The sequence below is a fragment of the Pelodiscus sinensis genome, chromosome 1, assembly GCF_052426305.1.
Source record: "Pelodiscus sinensis isolate ZL-2025 chromosome 1, ASM5242630v1, whole genome shotgun sequence".
Lineage (NCBI taxonomy): Eukaryota > Metazoa > Chordata > Testudines > Trionychidae > Pelodiscus > Pelodiscus sinensis.
In genome coordinates this window covers 93460203-93479522 of record NC_143052.1, presented here as the reverse complement: position 1 = coordinate 93479522, position 19320 = coordinate 93460203, and the positions used below count along the sequence as shown (strand labels likewise).

Sequence of the window (19320 nt, the reverse complement as noted above, 5' to 3'; positions counted from 1 at the left end):
GCGGTCTCTCTGGAGCTCAGAGTCTAGATCAGCTCCTTATTCCACAGCCTTAGTTCAGACGAAAGTCTTTTATTTCTCTACCTTTGGCTATAAAGCGATGTCCATTAAAAACAAATAAACATTCGCTGCATCATGGTATGTGACTGTACCATGGTGTTTGTGGTTCTTTTTCTTTTGGACTGGGAAATTTAACCATTAATTGAAGTAAATGTGGATTTTAAAAAATGAATTGCATCTGTTGAAAAATAGTCATTGCCTTTTGGCACTGTCTGCTTGTCAGCACCTAAATTGTTAGCCCTGCTGAGGATTTAGTTTTGGCTCCTCCAGCTAATTGGAATTTTCTTTAGATGTTCACACTCTACCAATCAATGGCCATGAAAAAGGATAGATTTGTGTTGTCGTCTCTGCTCCAGTGAACAGGGAAATCCTCAGGTTCTTGCCTCTCCCTGAATGTGGCCCCGCGTGTCGCCTAAGCTGTGCAGGAAGTCAGATGATCAAAGTAGTCCCTTCTGACCTTAGAATCTTTGATTCTGTTAGCTTTCCAAGGGCCTTTCTAACTGTGTTTAGTTTGGGGCACTGGATACCCTGTCTGGCTTGAAAAGGCCCCATCCTCTCTTCTCACTTAGGGAGCATCAACTCCCAGGGGCATGCTTTCTGTGCTAGAAACACCTTTTGCTTCAAGCAGCAAGAGCTCTCCAGTTAGCTTCTATAGGGCAGTGACCTATTGCTTTCCACACCACAAACTTTTCATTTGGCCAGTGGGAGGTGCTGTGATTCAGTCATGAATAGGGCAGCATATCTTGCCAGCCAGGTCAGGGCAGGCAGGGGCGGATGAGAGTTTTGCAGGGCCCAGGGTGCAGGGCCTATTGAAGCGCGGGGCCCAAGGCAGCACAATTTTGGTGCCATGGCCACAGCCGACAGGTAGTAGAGCGTGCACGGGGCCTATTGAAGCGCAGGGCCTGGGACAGCCACCCCGCTCGCCCTGCCCTATATCTGCCACTGATGGCAGGAGCTGTGATCTTGGTTCATGTGGAGAGGAGCTTTGACCAGCCAGCATGGATGCCATAGTTAAGTTTCACTTGAAACAGTGTGAGCTCTGAATCAGGTGGCTAGGGAGGCATAGCGTGTTCTCCTCCTGCTCAGGACACCAAAAGCATGCTGCCTAGATATATGGAAAATCGTCTGCTCCAATGCTGCATGCTCCCTCTTTGCCTCTAACTAGCCCCCCAGAGACAGAAACTGACACCACTCCAGAGCAGAGGGGATACTATAACATCAGTTCATACCAGACTAGAGGTTCTTTAGTCCTGTTTCCTGGCAACAGTAGTGGTCAGTATCTGATTCTTCAGAGGAAAGTCCAAGAAAGTTTGTAATGAATATATGACCCCAGGGGCTCTACAGGCCAAGGACAGCCTACTATGCACCTGTGTGGAGCTTAGCACAATAGGGCCCTAGACACAGCTCAGCCCTCTAGGGTCTGTGGCAATACTGATAAATAGGGATGTTTCTTCTATCCCCTCCTTCCCCCCCCACCACCCCCCACTGCTTAATGGTTGGCTTGTGCCCCTCACCATGAGGGTTTACATCCCTTTTATTTGTAAACGTTTTGACTTCCTGCATAACATGGGCCATAGGACTTCCCAGAATTAACTCCTGTTTGAAATTGGCTGTTTTTCTAAAAGATCTGATCCATCTTGAGTTAAAAATTGCCAGTGATGGAGACTCTACCATGACCCTCCGTATATTGTTCCAATGGTTCGTTTCCCTCTTAAAAATGTGTTAGTCTGAAATTGTCTAGTTTCAAATTCCAGCTTTTATTATATCTTTGTCTGCTAGACTGAGAGCCCATTATCAAATTTTTGACCCTCTATGAGTTATCAGGTATAATTCTTTGTTTGATCTAATCCTTCCAAGATCTTGGCCTTCATGATATTTGTGGTGATGAGTGATAGTATACAAAAAAAATGTTTCTTTTGATCACTTAATAGTGTTGCCTCTCATGATCATTGAATGACTCTTGCTGAGAGGGTAAAGAAGAGATTTCACTTTTATCTTCTCTACACCATTGTTCTCTTTCTCTGTCAAGTCCTCTTTTGATCACCTCTTCTCTAAGCTGAATAGTGCCAATCTTTTCAATCACTCTTCAACTACAAGTGTTGCCACCAGCTCTCTGATCATTGTCACAGATCTGGGTTCTTTTATTTCTCCTAGAGCTTTTGACCTGGAGAAACTACAACTGAACTCAGTATTCAAAGGTGAGAACGTGCCACAAATTTATATAACTGTCACAGAATTTCATTTCAATCTTTATTCCCTCCATGCATCTTTTTACTTGCTTTTTATTTTATTTTTTGCTGCTGCTACACAAAGAGCAGAGATTTTCATTTGAGAGGCCCACAATGATTCTCAGATCTTTTTCTTGAGTGGCCACATTTCATTTAGAAGACAGCAATGTGTATAAGTGGTTCCAATTCTATCTCCCAATGGGTGTTACCTTGCACTTATCAGCCATCATGCTGCCCAGTTGACTAACCTTTTGGGTCCCTCTAGAATTGCTGTTTTCAGTAGCTTGACTAACCAACAAGATGTTCAAAAGTTTCAGAGAGGTAGCTGTGTTAGTCTGTAACTGGAAAAAAACGTAAGTCTTGCAGCACCTTCGAGACTAATAAAAATGTAGATGGTATGAGCTTTTGTGGGCAAAACTCACTTCTTCAGATGAATGGCGTTTAAGGGGTCCAGTTTTCAAATAAATAGCACAGAGGAGATGGGGGAAGGGAAGAGGAGGAAAGGGAAAATTCATCTGCAAATTTTGCCACTTCACTATTCACCTTCTTTCCTGATCATTAATAAATAAACTAACACCAGTGATTCTAGCTCTTAGCACAGCTCTTTAGGGAACCTCATATTAACATTTTTTGCCACAATGAAAACTGACCATTCATCCTTATGCTTTGTTTTCTGTGTCTCAGCTAGTTTCTAATTCATTGCAGTATTTTCTCCCTCATGCCATGACTATCTGTTTTCCTTAATAGCTGCTGTAAAGGGTCCTATGTCAGCGGGTGGGGCACTGCTGACTCCCTGAAGTCCCCATAAGTCAGTGAGGCACGCCTCGGCCGAGTGACAGTTTGAGAGGCCCAGCCCGCAGTCAGGGCAGGCAGGCAGGCAGACATGGGGTTAATACAAATAATCACCAGTTCAGAGTTTAAGGCGCAGCCCTGAGTCAGGGCAACAAGTGTCTATCACCACTTGTCCAGTGATCAAAGCTCTGTCTGGGTCCCAGCTGAACAGGGGGTTGCGTCTCCTCACTCTGGGAGAGCTGACAAGCGCAGGGGGTTTTGCCCCACAGAGGGGAACCTGCCACCCAAATGGAGGGGTAGCAGGAAGTCACAGGCCCTCCCTACTCCACCGCATCCCAGCCCAGGGCCCTGACAGTGGTGGCCTTACAGCCACTAGGTCAGTGGGGATCCAGGCCGTTACACGCTGATGAGGTCAAGGGTCAGTGGGGGTCCAGGCCGCAATGCGCTGCCCACCCGACCTCCATGTCTTCAGCCGCCCTGAGGTCAGCTATCCCTGTGCCACTTTCCAACCCCGCGTGGGCCTCCCCCATTCTGGCAATGTTCCGGCAGATCCTCAGGTGACAGCAGGGCTGGCAGGGTGTCCATGGGCTCTGGTTCAGGCAGGGCTCCAAGTGGGCCAGCCCAGTCATTGGTGCCCGGCACGAGTCCCAGAGGGGTCAGCGTGGGTTCAGGCAGTGGCCAGTGTCTCCACAGACCAGCCCACAGGGCTCCAGGGTTAGCCAGGGTCCAGTTGTCCAACCCAGTCCTTGGGTCACAAGCAGTGCAGCCAAGGCCTTCGCTGCAGGAGCTGGGGCCAAGCATCTGCTCAGCTCAGCTGCCTGGCTCTGACTGAGCCTGTGGCTCTTATAGTCCCAGACCCACCCTCTGACTTCTTGTGGGAAGGGTTAAGTGTGGCTGGGCCCACCCACCAAGGGGTCATAGAGGGCACTTCCTCTTCCAGGTCAGTGGGTGGCCATGTTGCTGTCCCAGGCTCATTACAGCTGCACATTGGGGACTTTATCAAAGGCTTTTTCAGATGGCTAGATAATTTCTATCAACCAGATTTCCTTAATCCACTATTTTGTTAACATCCTTTACATCAGTGGTTCTCAAACTGTGGGTGGGGACACCAAAGTGGGTCACAACCCCATTTGAATAAGAAATGGGGGCTGAAGCCCAAGCCCCATTTCTTGGGGACAAAACTGAAGGAATCTGGGCTCAGGTTATGAGCCCCCGTCTGGGTCTGAAGCCTTGGGCTTTGGCCCTCTGGCTGCAGGGGTGGGGCTCAGGCTTTGCTCTCCCCCAGGATGGCAGGGCTCAGGTGGGCCTAAGCTTTGGTTTCCCCCCTCCTGGCAGACATGTAGTAATTTTTTTCATCAGCAGGCCTGCTGATGCAGGGGAAAAAGGGGAAGGGACAGTTGCCCTGGGGCCTGGTAATTTAAAAGGGCTTAGGACTACTGGCTGCCATTGCCACCACTTGGGCCCTTCATATCACCACTGGGTGCTCCAGGTGGCACTAAGGACTGGTGGGGGGCAGGAGCTAGTGACAGTGTATCCAGGCAACACAGAGAACTGGCTGCCCCGGCCCTTTATCCAGGGTCTCATCTCTTCCAGGAACAGAGAGCCACTCCCTACTTTGCCATAAGGCCTGGCAGTTCTGTTGGCCCTCCTTGTTGTTAAAAGTGGGTTGCAACGCAATGAAGTTAGAGAACCCCTGCTTTACACAATCTATGCTGGTTTGTCCCTAGCATAACAGGTTCTTCTTATAACTCTACCTGCTAGTGATACGAGTGTAATTTTCCCAGGATCACCGATAGCACCTTGTTAAAGAGACTTACATTTGCAAATCTCCAGTCCTCTTGTACAATGGCGGATTTCAATGAGAGGACATTTTTTGATAGCAACTCAACTTCTTCTTTAGTTGATCATTTGCCCCAATATCTCATTATCTGACACCTCAGTCTGATTTTACCTTACCTTGGTTACCTGAATGAAGACGAACACAACAAATGGTCTGGTAGCACTTTATAGACTAACAAAACTTGTAGATGGTGGTATGAGCTTTCGTGGGCACAGCCCACTTCTTCAGATGACTGGACTTATGAGTAGAGGATATGAAAACTCAAAATAAATAGGAGAGGGGAAGGGGAGGGGGGAGAAAAAGGAAGGGTATATGTGAGAGCATCATTAATATCTGGAGAATGGGTACTTAAACCTAAGCAGATAAAAAAAAAATCAAAGTCAACAGATAGATTGCTAAGACAGGAAGGATACCACGCAGAGAGCTGTTAGCACCTTCAGTGGTTAAGTAGGTAGTGTTCTAGCCAGCCCATATCGCGATTGAGTCCATTAGCATGTGAATTGAATTTGTGGATGAACTGACATTCTAGTCCTTCCCTATGTATCTGGCTTATGGAGCTGGCCTTTGACAAGACAGCCACCTGCAGGTCTGTCAAAAGTTCATGATACCATCTACATGTTTTGTTAGTCTATGAAGTGCTACCAGACCATTTGTTGTTTTTTTTCCTGTAACAGACTAACTCGGCTACCCCCTGAATAAAGAAGGGCTGGGTGAAATCTCTCTCCTGCACTGTCTGCAGGGAAGACTGCTGGCAAGGAAAGGCCTGCTCTTCCTTAATTGCTCCCTTTACTCTTTGGGGATACAAGAAGTGCTCCAGATCTTCTGCAGACTTCATGTTCTTAATGTACTTAAGGATTTCTTATTGATTTTTATGTCTTTAGGCATTTGCTGTTTCAGTTGCTTCTAGCATTTCTAATTTCCACCTCACATTTTACTTGTGGTAGTTTGCATTCTTTTCTATTTGGTTTTACATAGGTATCCCTTAAATCCTGGCAATCCAGCCAATTTGGCTCCAATACCCCTCCAAACCTATCCAGTTAACCAGGCTACTTTGCTTCTTGCCTTCTGGCATGTTTTAAAGGAGCTGTGAAGGACTCCACTCACGTCTGAAGCACCACTTCGTGGCTGGTTCTAGAATTAGTTCTTAGACTGTCTGCTGACCCCTCCTATTAGTTGCTGATTCTGTGGTCCTTCTATACAACTCAGGTGCTCCCTCTTTATGACTCAGCCCACCAGCCAAGTCATGATGTAGGCCCATTGGGCAAACTGCCCCAGATACTGCCTCAGACACAGCCTTCCAGTCCTCATCTCCAGGCCCCAGGCCTCTTTGCTAGTGACGACTTAGGAAACCTGGGGCTGCCTACTATTCTGGGATACAATCCAAGACCCTAGGGCCAGCAGACTCAGGCCCTGTTGCTGTTTGCTGGGCAACTTCGCTGCCTATTGTCTAGTGTAATGGGATTTCACTTACCTCACGAGTGGCCTCCTTTTGGCCAAGTGCCTGCACTCCTTGCTGTGGCAGTCCTCCTGCAACCCAGCTCTCTAGGCCTGTCTGAGCCTTTTGATCGCCACAGAGGAATTGCCCCATGGCTGGCCCAACAGCTTCCTTTTAACTGGCTCACTGGGCCCTGATTGGTCACATCCTTTGTGCCACTCTATCTTTCCTGGAGGACTTCTCTATGGTTTCCTGGGCAAGTGTGCTAGGCCACAAGCCTCCAGCAGGGAGTTTTGGGCCTAATCCACCCTGTCACACCTAGCCTATCCCTTGTTTATCACCAGAGATTCCTATGCTCCCTATGGCTATTCCATCCTTCTCAGCCTTTTGCAAGACTTCCCAGTCCAGGACAGGACTCTGAGTCTTACTTTCCCCCTGGGTCTCCTTCTTGTACTTAGTCAGCTCCCATTTGCTCTAGACTCTAGGAAGTGACTACAAACCTCTTTCCTGCAGCTTCTTCCTGTTCTTTGTTCCTGGCTTATAATGCTAGCCCAGCTCCTCCCTCAACTGGGCTTCATCTACTATTAGGCCCTGTCAGATTCTGGCTCCCCTCCAGGTGCAGCTTCTAAAGTGAATTGCCTTCTTCTTGAACACATTAACCCACTCAGGGATCCCAGCACAGGGGCATGCATGTCTTCTGTCATGTTGATGGGTAGCATGCCATTGACTTCAATGGAACCAGGATGCTACTCCAGAAGCCTCCAGGATGTCTACGGATTGTAGTGGCTGGGTTTTTGTGTCTTTTTGATGGGTTTCCTTTTTATTTCTTCAAACCCCCTTTTCTGATGTTTAGCATCACAAAGATCACTTGTGAATGATGACATCTTCCCAGAAGCTAGTAATATGGAGATTCCTATTACTTAGGATTTTTTCTAGACTACAGAGTTTTTTTTTTTTTAAAAGTGGCCTTTTTTTAAAAAAACTTCCCCTGCATCTAGACTGCTGCTGCGTTCTTTCAAAAGTAAATCAAAAGAACTTGGCGGTTTTTTCGACCGCAGAAAACCTCGTTTTATGAGGAAGAATGCCTTTTTTCGAAAGTGCTCTTTTGAAAAAAGGTGCTAAGTAATGCAAACTGTGCTTTTTCGAAAGAGAGCATCCAGACTGCCTGGGTGCTCTCTTTCAAAAAAGCGGCTTGCTTTTTCGAAAATACTGGTTGTCATCTAGATACTCTTTTTCAAAAGTATCTTTAGAAAAAGCCTCTTTCGAAAGAGGCTTGCCATCTAGACGTAGCCTTAGTGGCTCAGTTAAATCTTGCACTAGTCTTGTGCCTGTGGATTACTGAGGAGTTAAGATTCCAATTCAGTAAAGCACCAAAGCACATGCTTACAGATCAGGTCCTCAGAGGCATTTGGGCACCTAACTCTCAAGGATTTCAATAGGAATTAGGGGCCTAAACATCTTTGTGCATCTGGGCCTAAGTGCTTTCCTGACTCAGGTGTCTAAGCTGCAAGGAACCTCTCCTTGGCTATGGCTGCCACAGACATATTTTTAAAATTTCCCACTTGAATTAGCACTAGATACAGCGTCATTAGCAGAATCAACAGTGGGAGAGTATGTGCAGACAGGCTGCCAGCATTTTAACCACCACCTCCTCTAACCCTGCTCAGAGCAGGTTTGGATGATACTAAGGGTAAACTCTAGCAGATGCCAGTGCCTTGCTCCTGCTAGTACTCCCAGGCTATGTCTACACTGGCATGATTTTCCAGAAATGCTTTTAACGGAAAAGTTTTACGTTAAAAGCATTTTCGGAAAAGAGCATCTAGATTGGCACGGACGCTTTTCCACAAAAGCACTTTTTGCAGAAAAGCGTCCGTGCCAATCTAGACGCGCTTTTGCGCAAAAAAGCCCCAATCGCTATTTTAGCTATCGGGGCTTTTTTGCGCAAAACAGTACTGTGCTGTCTACACTGGCCCTCTTGTGCAAATGATTTGTGCAAGAGGGCTTTTGCCCGAACGGGAGCAGCATAGTATTTCCGCAAGAACACTGACAATCTTACATGAGATCGTCAGTGTTCTTGCAGAAATTCAAGCGGCCAGTGTAGACAGCTGGCAAGTTTTTCCGCAAAAGCAGATGATTTTGCGGAAAAACTTGCCAGTCTAGACACAGCCCCACTGTTGTTACCCCAGGTGGAGCTGTGCCAGCAACACCAATGGTGAGACATATGAAGGAAAAAAGTTTAGTGTAGACCCAACCATTGTTTGCTCTAGAATCAGCTCTTCCAAGAAGTTTCTCCTGTAAACTTTGTCTGTAAACCAGTTTATGTGTGGGTAGCTGAAAACACCCATTATTGTTGATTAGATTTATTGCTCTGCTGAGCTCCCTCAGCATGGGAACACATGGACACCACACATACTCAATGCTGTTTTCTGATTGGTAGGCTGGGGGCACAACCCTTACTGTAGATTTGTATTCTTAAGCATCAGCATTTAGTTTCCTGCTGCTTTCATCATATAGTCGTCTTTGTGCCAAAGTGTTCTCATTAGATCCTTTAGGCTCTTTTACCCTTCCTCCTCGGCCCCTAGTTGGTTCTACCACAGTAGTTTATAGCCAAGCACAACAGTGTCTCGTTGATTTTGCTTATTCGCCAATGTCTAGGCATCCTAGTTCATTTCTGTTTTGCCTTTGTGCTTTCCACATTGGTCTATACTAGGGTGGGGAACCTCAGAGCTGGATGCAGCCCCTGGCGTGCCTGGATCTAGCCCCCAAGGCTCATGTCCCCTGCCCCCCCCCCCACTGCCTTACCACGAGGCTGAAGCACACACAATCTATTAGGCTGAGCCCCCCACCCCTGGGCTCTGGTGTGTGAGGAGCCATCTCAGTGAGTGATTGGGTTTGTTTGTTTGTTTGTCTGTCACTTTTGTGTGGCCCCTGACTGATTTTTCTGAACAACAATGGCCTCCAACACAAAAATGTTCCCCATCCCTGGTCTATAGATATTTATAGCTTTTATTTGAGTCAACAGTGTGATGCTGTTGCAAAAAAAGCAAATATGATTCTAGGTTGTATCAACAGGTGTGTTGTAAGCAAAACTCGTGAAGTCATTCTGCCGCTCTACTCTGCACTAGTTAGGCCTCAGCTGGAGTACTGTGTCCAGTTCTGGGCGCCACATTTCAAGAAAGATGTGGAGAAATTGGAAAGGGTACAGAGAAGAGCGACAAGAATGATTAAAGGTTTAGAGAACATGACCTATGAAGCCTGGCTTCATGAACTGGGCTTGTTTAGTTTGGAAAAAAGAAGATTAAGGGGGGACATGATAGCGGTTTTCAAATATCTAAAAGGGTGTCACAAGGAGGAAGGAGAAAATTTGTTCCTCTTGGTTTCTGAGGACAGGACAAGGAGTAATGGGCTTAAAGTGCAGCAGGGGAGGTTTAGATTGGACATTAGGAAAAAATTCCTAACTGTCAGGGTGGTCAAATATTGGAATAAATTGCCAAGGGAGATGGTGGAATCTCCCTCTCTGGAGATATTTAAGAACAGGTTAGATAGACATCTGTCAGGGATGGTGTAGACGGAGCTTGGTCCTGCCTTGAGGGCAGGGGGCTGGACTCGATGACCTCTTGAGGTCCCTTCCAGTCCTATTATTCTATGATTCTATGATTTGTGACCAGGCATCACTTTTTAATAAGCCCCTTTATGTGGTACCCTGTTATTTTTCTAGAAAGTCTTTAATCCAGCTTTGCATCTTCCCTGTGGCAGCTGAAATTTCAGTTCTTATATCAAACAGACAGGCAACTTCGTAGGACAGACACCTTGCTCCAACTTGAATGTGCCTTGACCCCTCTCAGCTTTCTCTCTGCTTATAAGTTAAATAAATCTTGGAACTTTTCTACACCAGCAGCCTGGTTCCATTTTGGTTAAGGTTGGCCCATTCCTTTTATAAAGACTCCTCCCTCAAAAGTGCCCAGGTCACTTAGGCTTTGTCTAGACTACATTCCTCTGTCGAAAAAGGAATGTAAATGAAGCAAATTGAAAGTGCAAATGAAGCGCGTATTTAAATACCCCATGCTTCATTTGCATATTTGTATCCGAGTGCTTTTTTGAAAAAGGGTTCTTTCGAGAAAAAAAACAAAACCTTTTCCGAAAGAACCTGTTCGCCTGAAAAAAATGAGGAGTATGGCTTCTTTTGAAAAAGGGGTGTTTTTTTCGAAAGAACTGTGTCTAGACTGTGCTTTCAGACACGAATATACTGTGCACTCAGACACGAATATACAAATGAAGCACAGGATATTTAAATCCGCGCTTCATTTGCACTTTGGATTTGCCTCATTTACATTCCTCTTTCGAAAGAGGAATGTAGTTTAGACGTGCCCTTACATTTACCCTGTGAGGTCTTTGGGCAGGGACCTTCTCTCTATGCTATCTTTGCACAATGCCTGGCACAACAGATTCCCTGGACCATGACTAGGGCTTCTAGGTGCTATGCCCTTCCAAATAATAAATAATATATATTAGCCCCTTCTTCTTTAAATTGTTTTCTCATCCAAATGCTGAGTCCCTGGAGGTACTTCTGTCCAGCTTTCTCTTTGTGAAGGACTGTAAGCATTACCAAGAAAGCTACCATAAAAGTCCTAGATTTAAGTTTTCATTCCAGTAACCTGTTTATCTTCCAAGACAGGCCTAGGCAAAATACCCTCTGCGGGCCTGATCTGGAACACAAAGCCACCAGGTCTGGCCTGCGGGCACAGCAGGGAGCCTCAGGCAGACTCCCTGCCTGCCGCCAACATGCTGCTGACTAAAGCAGCCCCAGTTTCTGGCCAATGGGAGCTTGTTGTCAACAAGAAGCCTTTGAAACACCCTCTCCTCAGGTTCCTAACTGTTCAAAACCCCCCCATGGCTTGAGAAGGCTGCTGGCTGGCAATGAAATAGGCAAGTCTCCCAGCCAGAGCCTGCCTCTGGCATCCCAAGCCTTTGTCTCCTTACCCCACATAACCCAAACTCCCTATCCCCTCCGGCCCCCAGATCCTGCATCCCAATCCCCTTCCCCAGGTCACATCCCAAACCCTCTGTCCCCCCTCCTACACCCCAGTCCCCTGCCCCAAGCCATACCCCCTCCTACCGTAGGTCACAGCCCAAACCCTCCCTCCACCCCATCCTGCACCCTAGTTCCCCTTCCGAAGGTCACAACCCTCTCTTGCCTAAGGTCACAACCCAAACCCCTGCACCCTAGTCCCCTAACCCAGGGGGACCAGTAAGAACCAACACTAGAATAATCCAGGAAGCAACAACTGCCTCCTTCACCCAAATTCCCTCCCAGACTCCACACCCTCTCCTGCACCCCGGTCCCTTACTTCAAGCTCCCATTTGCACCCAACCTCCATGCCCGACCCTGCACCTCCTCCATTATATAAGAACATAAGAATGGCCGTACTAGGTCAGACCAAAGGTCCATCTAGCCTACTAGCCTGTCTGCCGACAGTGACCAAAACCAGGTGCCCCAGAGAGGATTGACTGAAGACAATGATCAAGTGATTTGTCTCCTGCCAACCCGCTCCAGCCTCTGACAAACAGAGGCCAGGGACACCATTTCTATCCCTTGGCTAATAGCCTTTTATGGACCTAACCTCCATGAAATTATCTAGCTTCTCTTTAAACTCTGTTATAGTCCTAGCCTTCACAGCCTCCTCTGGCAAGGAGTTCCATAGCTTGACTACACGCTGTGTGAAGAACTTTCTTTTATTAGTTTTAAACCTGCTACCCATTAACTTCATTTGGTGTCCTCTAGTTCTTCTATTATGGGAACTAATAAATAACTTTTCTTTATTCGCCCTCTCCACACCACTCATGATTTTATAGACCTCTATCATATCCCCCCTCAGTCTCCTCTTTTCTAAACTGAAAAGTCCCAGTCGTTTTAACCTCTCTTCATATGGGACCCGTTCCAAGCCCCTAATCATTTTAGTTGCCCTTTTCTGAACCCTTTCCAAGGCCAAAATATCTTTTTTGAGGTGAGGAGACCACATCTGTACACAGTATTCAAGATGTGGGCGTACCATAGTTTTATATAGGGGCAGTAAGATATTCTGTCTTATTTTCCATCCCTTTCTTAATAATTCCTAGCATCCTATTTGCCTTTTTGACCGCCGCTGCACACTGTGTGGAAGTTTTCAGAGAACTATCCACAATAACTCCAAGATCTCTTTCCTGATTTGTCATAGCCAAATTAGCCCCCCTAATACTGTATATATAATTGGGGTTATTTTTCCTGATGTGCATTACTTTACACTTAGCCACATTAAATTTCATTTGCCATTTTGTTGCCCAATCACTCAGTTTGGTGAGATCTTTTTGGAGTCCCTCACAGTCTGCTTCTGTCTTGACTATCCTAGGGTATGTCTACACTACCCCGCTAGTTCGAACTAGCGGGGGTAACGTAGTCATCCGCAGTTGCAAATGAAGCCCGGGATTTGAATGTCCCGGGCTTCATTTGCATGAAGCCGGCCAGCGCCATTTTTAAATGCCAGCTAGTTTGGAACGAGGTGTACAGCTAGTTCAGATTAGAAGCCTAATCCAAACTAGCTAGTCCGTGCCGCGTGTAGCCACGTGGCACGGGGTCCGAACTAGCCGGCATTTAAAAATGGCGCCGGCCGGCTTCATGCAAATGAATCCCGGGACATTCAAATCCCGGGCTTCATTTGCAACTGCGGATGACTACATTACCCCCGCTAGTTCGAACTAGCGGGGTAGTGTAGACATACCCCTAAACAGTTTGGTATCATCTGCAAACTTTACCACCTCACTGTTTACCCCTTTCTCCAGATCATTTATGAATAAGTTGAACAGGATTGGTCCCAGGACTGACCTTTGGGGAACATCACTAGTTACCCCTCTTCATTCTGAAAATTTACCATTTATTCCTAGCCTTTGTTTCCTGTCTTTTAACCAATTCTCAGTCCATGAAAGTACCTTCCCTCTTATCCCATGGCACTGTAATTTACACAAGAGAGTATGGGAGAGTGCAAGCCTTGACCACTTTCCAAATTCTTGGAGTCCCCCCCCCTCAAAAATTATTGCCACCCCTGTTGCAGGACCTCTCTCTCTCTCTTGCATTTCCCTATTCTGTTGGTACCGGTCCATACCATGAACACAGCAGCCGCTAGCTGTCTGTCTAGGTGTCTCAGCAGATCCACCACCTGCACCCCTAGCAGGTATGTCACAGGATGGTTCTTAAGCTTCCAGAGCTGGGAATCAAATGTAAACATCAAGTTTATTGTTCATAATCAGCTTTACAAAAGAAAAAAATATATAATACATATACACACGCGCGCACGTGGAATCTCATATCACAGATGTACAAAAGAGAGAGAGAGAGAGAGCGGCTTGGCGTAGTTGTCCCCCCCCCCCCCCCCCCCCGATCATGGTGCACTAAAATCACAGTATTTTACAATTTGAACATGATTGTATTTGAGCCCCTCCACCCTCCCCGAGTGCTTCCTCCCCAGCAGGGGTTAGCTACATCTCAGTGCCAGCATAGGGAAACTAGAGGAGAGGCAGGGGATCCACTAGAGTAACCCAGGAAGCAACAATACATTTGTCTTCTCCCCTGTACCCCCCACTTCCCCACCTTGTTTAGTTGAGAGAGAACAAGGAAACGATCCAGCATATGGAACCACCAGACATGGAAAGTGGAAGGTTTTGGGGAGGGGGCAGCAAAACACGACACGAACAACCACAAAACCCAAAAGTCCCACCCCCACAATCATGTATGCAGACATCAGTGGCTTTACACAGCTCAGAAACAGGCACACTAAAGGAAAATTACCTCCCTCACCTGCAGCTTAAAGTCCAGCAGCTTTCCACCCACTCAACCCCGGGCCTCTTTCCCTCTGGCTCTTTCCCTGCACTCTGGTAAAAATCCATCATCAATACTCCTTCCCCCCTCCCCACCATGCCTACTGTGGCATGCTGAGCATCTAAGAACAGCCTCAAGGAGAAACACAGGTAGGCTATCTCCGCATGTGATGAACAAGTGGAGGGGCTGTGGAGCAGCATGACTACCTAGCTCAGGACTGGACTTTCTGCCCTAGGAGCATTGTTTTCCCTTAATTTCTGTACTCTGGCTCCTGGGAATTCATCTTGGAGTCCCCCCACCCTCCTTCTTGCTCTCTAATGTCCTCTTCCAACACACTGTTGACCATGATCTGGGAAGCCTGGCCAAAGGAGCACCATTTCCCCCTTTCTTCTGCTTTGCTCACTACAGAGCTGGCACCCACCACTTGGTGGGCAACATGGGAAAGCGGCACCCTAACGAATTCAACCACGTTACCATGTAAGATTGTGGGGTACAGCCTGCTCGTGCCCTTTCCCCACTCCCAACTGCTTCTGAACTTTATATGCAGAACCTTGTCTGCCCCAAAGATCTGCCAAAAAGGGCAACACAAGTCTCACAAAGCACGTGCAATAGCCAACCATGAGCATGCCCAGCAAGGAAAAATACCCTCTGCCCCCATCCTACCAAAGGGAGTCAATCAAGAAAGGGAAATGTAGGTTGTTGGCCAAATGGAAAGAGGAAACCTGTTTGCTCTGTTTCAGAATTGACTTGAGTTGCAGCCCTGAGACAAGAGTGTAATGGATTGCTTCGCTTTTTCCTACTGAGGCTGTTCCAGCAGTGGGGAGGGGAAGAGGGGGGGAGAGAGCTTGTAACTGACTTAGGATATGTGTTTGGCATCAGATAAATTACAAGCAGCAGCCTTCAAGCCCCAAAAGGTCTGATTCATCTCTTGCCATACCAGTAACGATCCAAAGCAACTCCAGTCAAGTCAATGGAGTTACATCAGGCTGGTGCCAGCCAGAGAAGAATCAGACCCAGCACTTGTTTTGGGGGGAAATATTTGGGATCCCTGTGTGCTTCCTGTCTGCATGCATTTGAGTCCTGGCTGCAAATGGGATGAGCTACCCCAAATCCCTGCATGACTGGGGAGGAGAGGTAAAGAAAGTTGAGCAAAGGAACATACTTCCCAGCTGCAGTCCCACGTGTGAAAAGAGAGAACACAAGTTCTCTACGCTACAGCCAATCAGTGATCAATGTATTCATAAAAGGGCACATTTGGACGTGGTGCAAACATAACTCAATTGTCTACAATAGAGCTGCTTTAACTTAAACCAGGGTTGAATCTGGTTCAATCTCTCAGTAGGTACAGTAGATACAAAAAGGCGAGTTATTTGGGTTATCCTTAGTCAGTATCAGAACACTCGGCTCCCCCCACCCCATTAGAGAGTGTTTAAGACCAAGGTGTCCAACCAGTTCTGAAGCAGCAAAGCCACTATAGTGGCTAGTTGGTATGAACAAGGTGGCTATTTGGCCGGTTGAGTGTGGCTAGTTCACTATAGTAGTGACCACTGTAACTATAGTAGTCACTACTGCTATAACGAACTAGCCATACCCCCTCATCTAGTAGAAGCTGGAAACAAAATTCCTTGTCAGTGGTAAAAGCTCCTGATTTTTAACTTGATAGTGGACCTTATCCGTGGTGAGAGGAAAATTCCATCTCTAGAGCAGGGAGAAGTAGAGAACATTTCTTGGCAGGTTGGCTGGTTTTTAAAGGCAGCAATTTAAATTGCCCCAGAGGTTTGGAATGTCAGAAGTATTCCTAGTGGAGAGGGCTTAGTGGGCCGAGTGCAGGGGCAGAAGCAAACAGTGCCTGATAAATGGATTTTTCATGTGGCTATCACCACTCCCGATATAGTATAAATGTGTGTATGTACATGTGTGTGTGTTTGCATTTACTGTATTTTTATGAATAAACAGCATTTGCTGATGAGCTGGAGTATGATTCATTTTATATAGACATACATAAAAATGTATCAGTAAAGATGGCATTAAGTTTGTCACCCATCCAATTTACTGTAACCATCTGCCTTCTAAGAGTGTGCAAGATATATTTGATAGGCTGGGACTGGAGAAGTGACGGCAATGCTGTCAATTAGCTTTAGGCCCAACATTTAGGTTGACTAAGAAAAGCTAATATAACAAATTTCATGGCATTGGAAAAAAACAACATCAGGCTAGAGTATGGGAATTAGGAAGTGATGCTCACTAAAGCAGTAAGTGAAACTGACTAGGCTTGTTTCCTTGTCCCAGCTCAATGAAACACACAAAGCAAACAAACTGCATCAGTGAGAATGATGCAATTAGGCTGGGCTTTGTTGAAGAGCCTAAAGGAGTTGTGCACCCAAAATGCATTGAGTTTGTATGGAGCTGAGTGCCTAACTCCCCTAGCCTCCTTTTCAAATACCAGTCAAAAGGCCTGGCCTACATTTAAAAGTTTTAGAGGATAACAATGTTGGATTGGGGGGAGGGGTGATTTTCTGAACCAAAATACTTGTACCAGTATAAAGGTGCCTTATGCCAGCATAGCTTACTCAGCTTGCCAAACAAGAATAAAGGCTACCAGTATAAGTATTTTTATGCCACTATAACTGCATCCACAGTATGATAAGGGTTAATTTTGTTTTGTTTGCTACTTTAACTAGACCGACTGGTACAATTAAACCCACAACATTTTCTGGGATGTGCAAGCCCTCTGCATGTTCTAACTCTATTGGCTTCAGTATCATGAGGGCTAGGAGGCATAACACAGTCAGGACTTTTTGTTTTAAGTCTGTGGGCCAGATTTGCTACCTGCTTCTGCAGGCAGTTGCAAATTGCACCACGCTGAGGGGGCTAGAGCCCCTCAGAAGAAGGCATTTAGTGTCCCCACTGCATGCTCTGCACCGTGGGGGTCCACAGAGGAAGGGTAGAGTGTGTCTCTGCTTGCAACTCCAGGCTGCTCTAGTTGTCACCCTGTCCTGCTTTCACCCTTCCCCTAGCCAGCACCACTCGCTTCTGAGACTGGATTGCTCCCAGGCAGGGAGCAGGGTAGGAGTGCCTTGTGCCACTCTCCCTCCTATCTCAGGCTAACTTCCTCTCACTGTGAGCTCTCCATTAGGGTGTGGGCCAATGGAATGAATCTGACCCTGTGAGTTTTGTATTGACAGTCTCCCTATCGAAAGGGGATGTGGGAGAAGTGGAGGGAATGAACAATCTTATTTTAAAAAAGGAAACTGAGGACTAGGACAGCATTTGAGAATTGACCAGAGGCTTGTTTTGTCCCCAGTTGTTCAGGGGCTACAAGACATTTTCATGTAATAGTAAGTCTGAGCTTCTCAAATCTGCCTACAGGGTGGAGAAGCCCAAACTAAATGGGATTTGAGCATCCATGTTCCTGCAGGCGGCTGTGAGAAGCTCATCCTTAAAGCATTTAGTCCTTCCCAGGGTGAGTTTGGCTTATCTGAGGCACAAGGAAATGAACAAAACCTCTTGCATCCTTTATGAAACTCAGGCCATTCATAGCTGCAGGAGATGGGGGTGGGGAAACCCAAGGGGAATCCCAGCTAAGCGAACCATGGAACTGATACCTGGAGGAAGATGCCCCATTGTGATACTCCAAGTGGAACATGCAGAGAGCAGAGAAATATTAGCTTGGGTATTCCCGGTCGGCCAATGGCTTCCCCACGACCAGGGTCACTCCACCGAGGCTCTGCAACCTTTGCTGTTCCACCCCGTACCCGCGCTAGGCTGGCAATAGTAGCAACAGAATGTGCAGAGAGGAGAAATGTTGGCTCGGGAGTTCCCCGTGTACTAACGGCTCCCTCACCCCCACACCACGGCCCCTGCCTGGTGGTACTTTTACCCAGGATCTGGATGGTTGGTGAAAGGCCTTGCCACTCACTTGTATTACTTAACTGGCACAATAAAACAAACAGTATCACATTGTTTTGAGTTCAGATGGTTTTCTCGCCCCTCCCACCCACCTCCCCGTGTGGACTTAGAACTCAATATATTTCTATTGGGGAAAAAGGGGATCCCGGATGCCTTGTTCCTTAGGTAGCAAGGAGGAGAGGAAGTTGTTGTCATGCTCCTTTCCGTAGGTTGGGGGTGGGGACCTCTCATGCCTTCATCCTCTGCTCACACTTCTCAAAGCTCCACTTGGTGGCGCCCCCAAGGACCTCCACTAGGTTGTCGTCCCACTGGATCACGTTGCCTTGCAGGTGAGAGGTGCAGTTGGCCAGGCCCAGGATCTCCGTGGGCATCAGGACGTGGTCCCACATGTTGAACTGAGCGATCTCACCGACGAAGGCCTGGGTGGCGTCAAATCGCCCACCCAGCGTATCCTGCAGCAGCACATTGGGAGAGGGTGTGTGTGGGGAGGGTATCAGCCCATTAACAGGGAAAAAGAAGAAAGTGACAGGGGATGACAGAGAATGAGAGACATACAAAGGAAAGGGGAGGGAGAAATAGAGAGAGGGGAAAAGTGAGAAGAAAGAAAAGATGAAATACAGAGACAGGGAACAAAGAAGAAACAGACAAATGGAGAAAAAGGAAATAAAATGGCAAGAGTGAATGAATGAAAGAGGGATGTGGAGCGAAAGTGGAAGAGCGAAAGTGAGAGAGAGTGAGAGCAAGACAAGGGTAGAGCAAATACAATGAATGAATGTGGCCGCTGCACTATTCCTGCCCAGCTCAGGTTTCTCTTCGGGGGGGGGGGGGGGGGGGGGGGATCCCTTTTCCCAGGCTCTGTGTGTGCGATCTACAGGGGGGGCTGTCACTGAAAGCTGGATATGGCATTGCCAAGCAAACTCTTGCCCAAACTCCCAAGGGCTCTAGCGCTATCAAGGGCTATAACTGAGCTCTGACCTGGGAGCAATCAGAGAGGGAATTCCAAATAGAGCCCAGGCTCTTGCTGTCCAGGGCTGAGGCAGGCAATATGTCCAGCCCCCACCACCACTGAGGAGAGGCTGTGAAGGGTAGACACCACATCAGTCAACTGTGGGGTCAGCGGAGGGGCTGTCCTGACCAGCTCCAACAGGGTAACAGCTGCAGCCTGGGGAAGGTGCTAGAGGGGACACGAGTTTTCTGCTTGTGAGGCTGT

At 47.1% G+C, this 19320-nt stretch overlaps 1 protein-coding gene across 1 annotated transcript in view; it reads right to left on the bottom strand.

Annotated features, from left to right (window-relative positions):
• Positions 1-13751: 13751 nt before the first annotated feature.
• NPTXR (neuronal pentraxin receptor) overlaps positions 13752-19320 on the bottom strand; it is a 31326-nt gene continuing 25757 nt past the window's right edge. Inside the window, exon 5 of the mRNA XM_006118966.3 lies at positions 13752-18562. Coding sequence (XP_006119028.3) covers positions 18338-18562 — 225 coding nt within the window. The 3' untranslated portion in view covers positions 13752-18337. The remainder of the gene's footprint in view (positions 18563-19320) is intronic.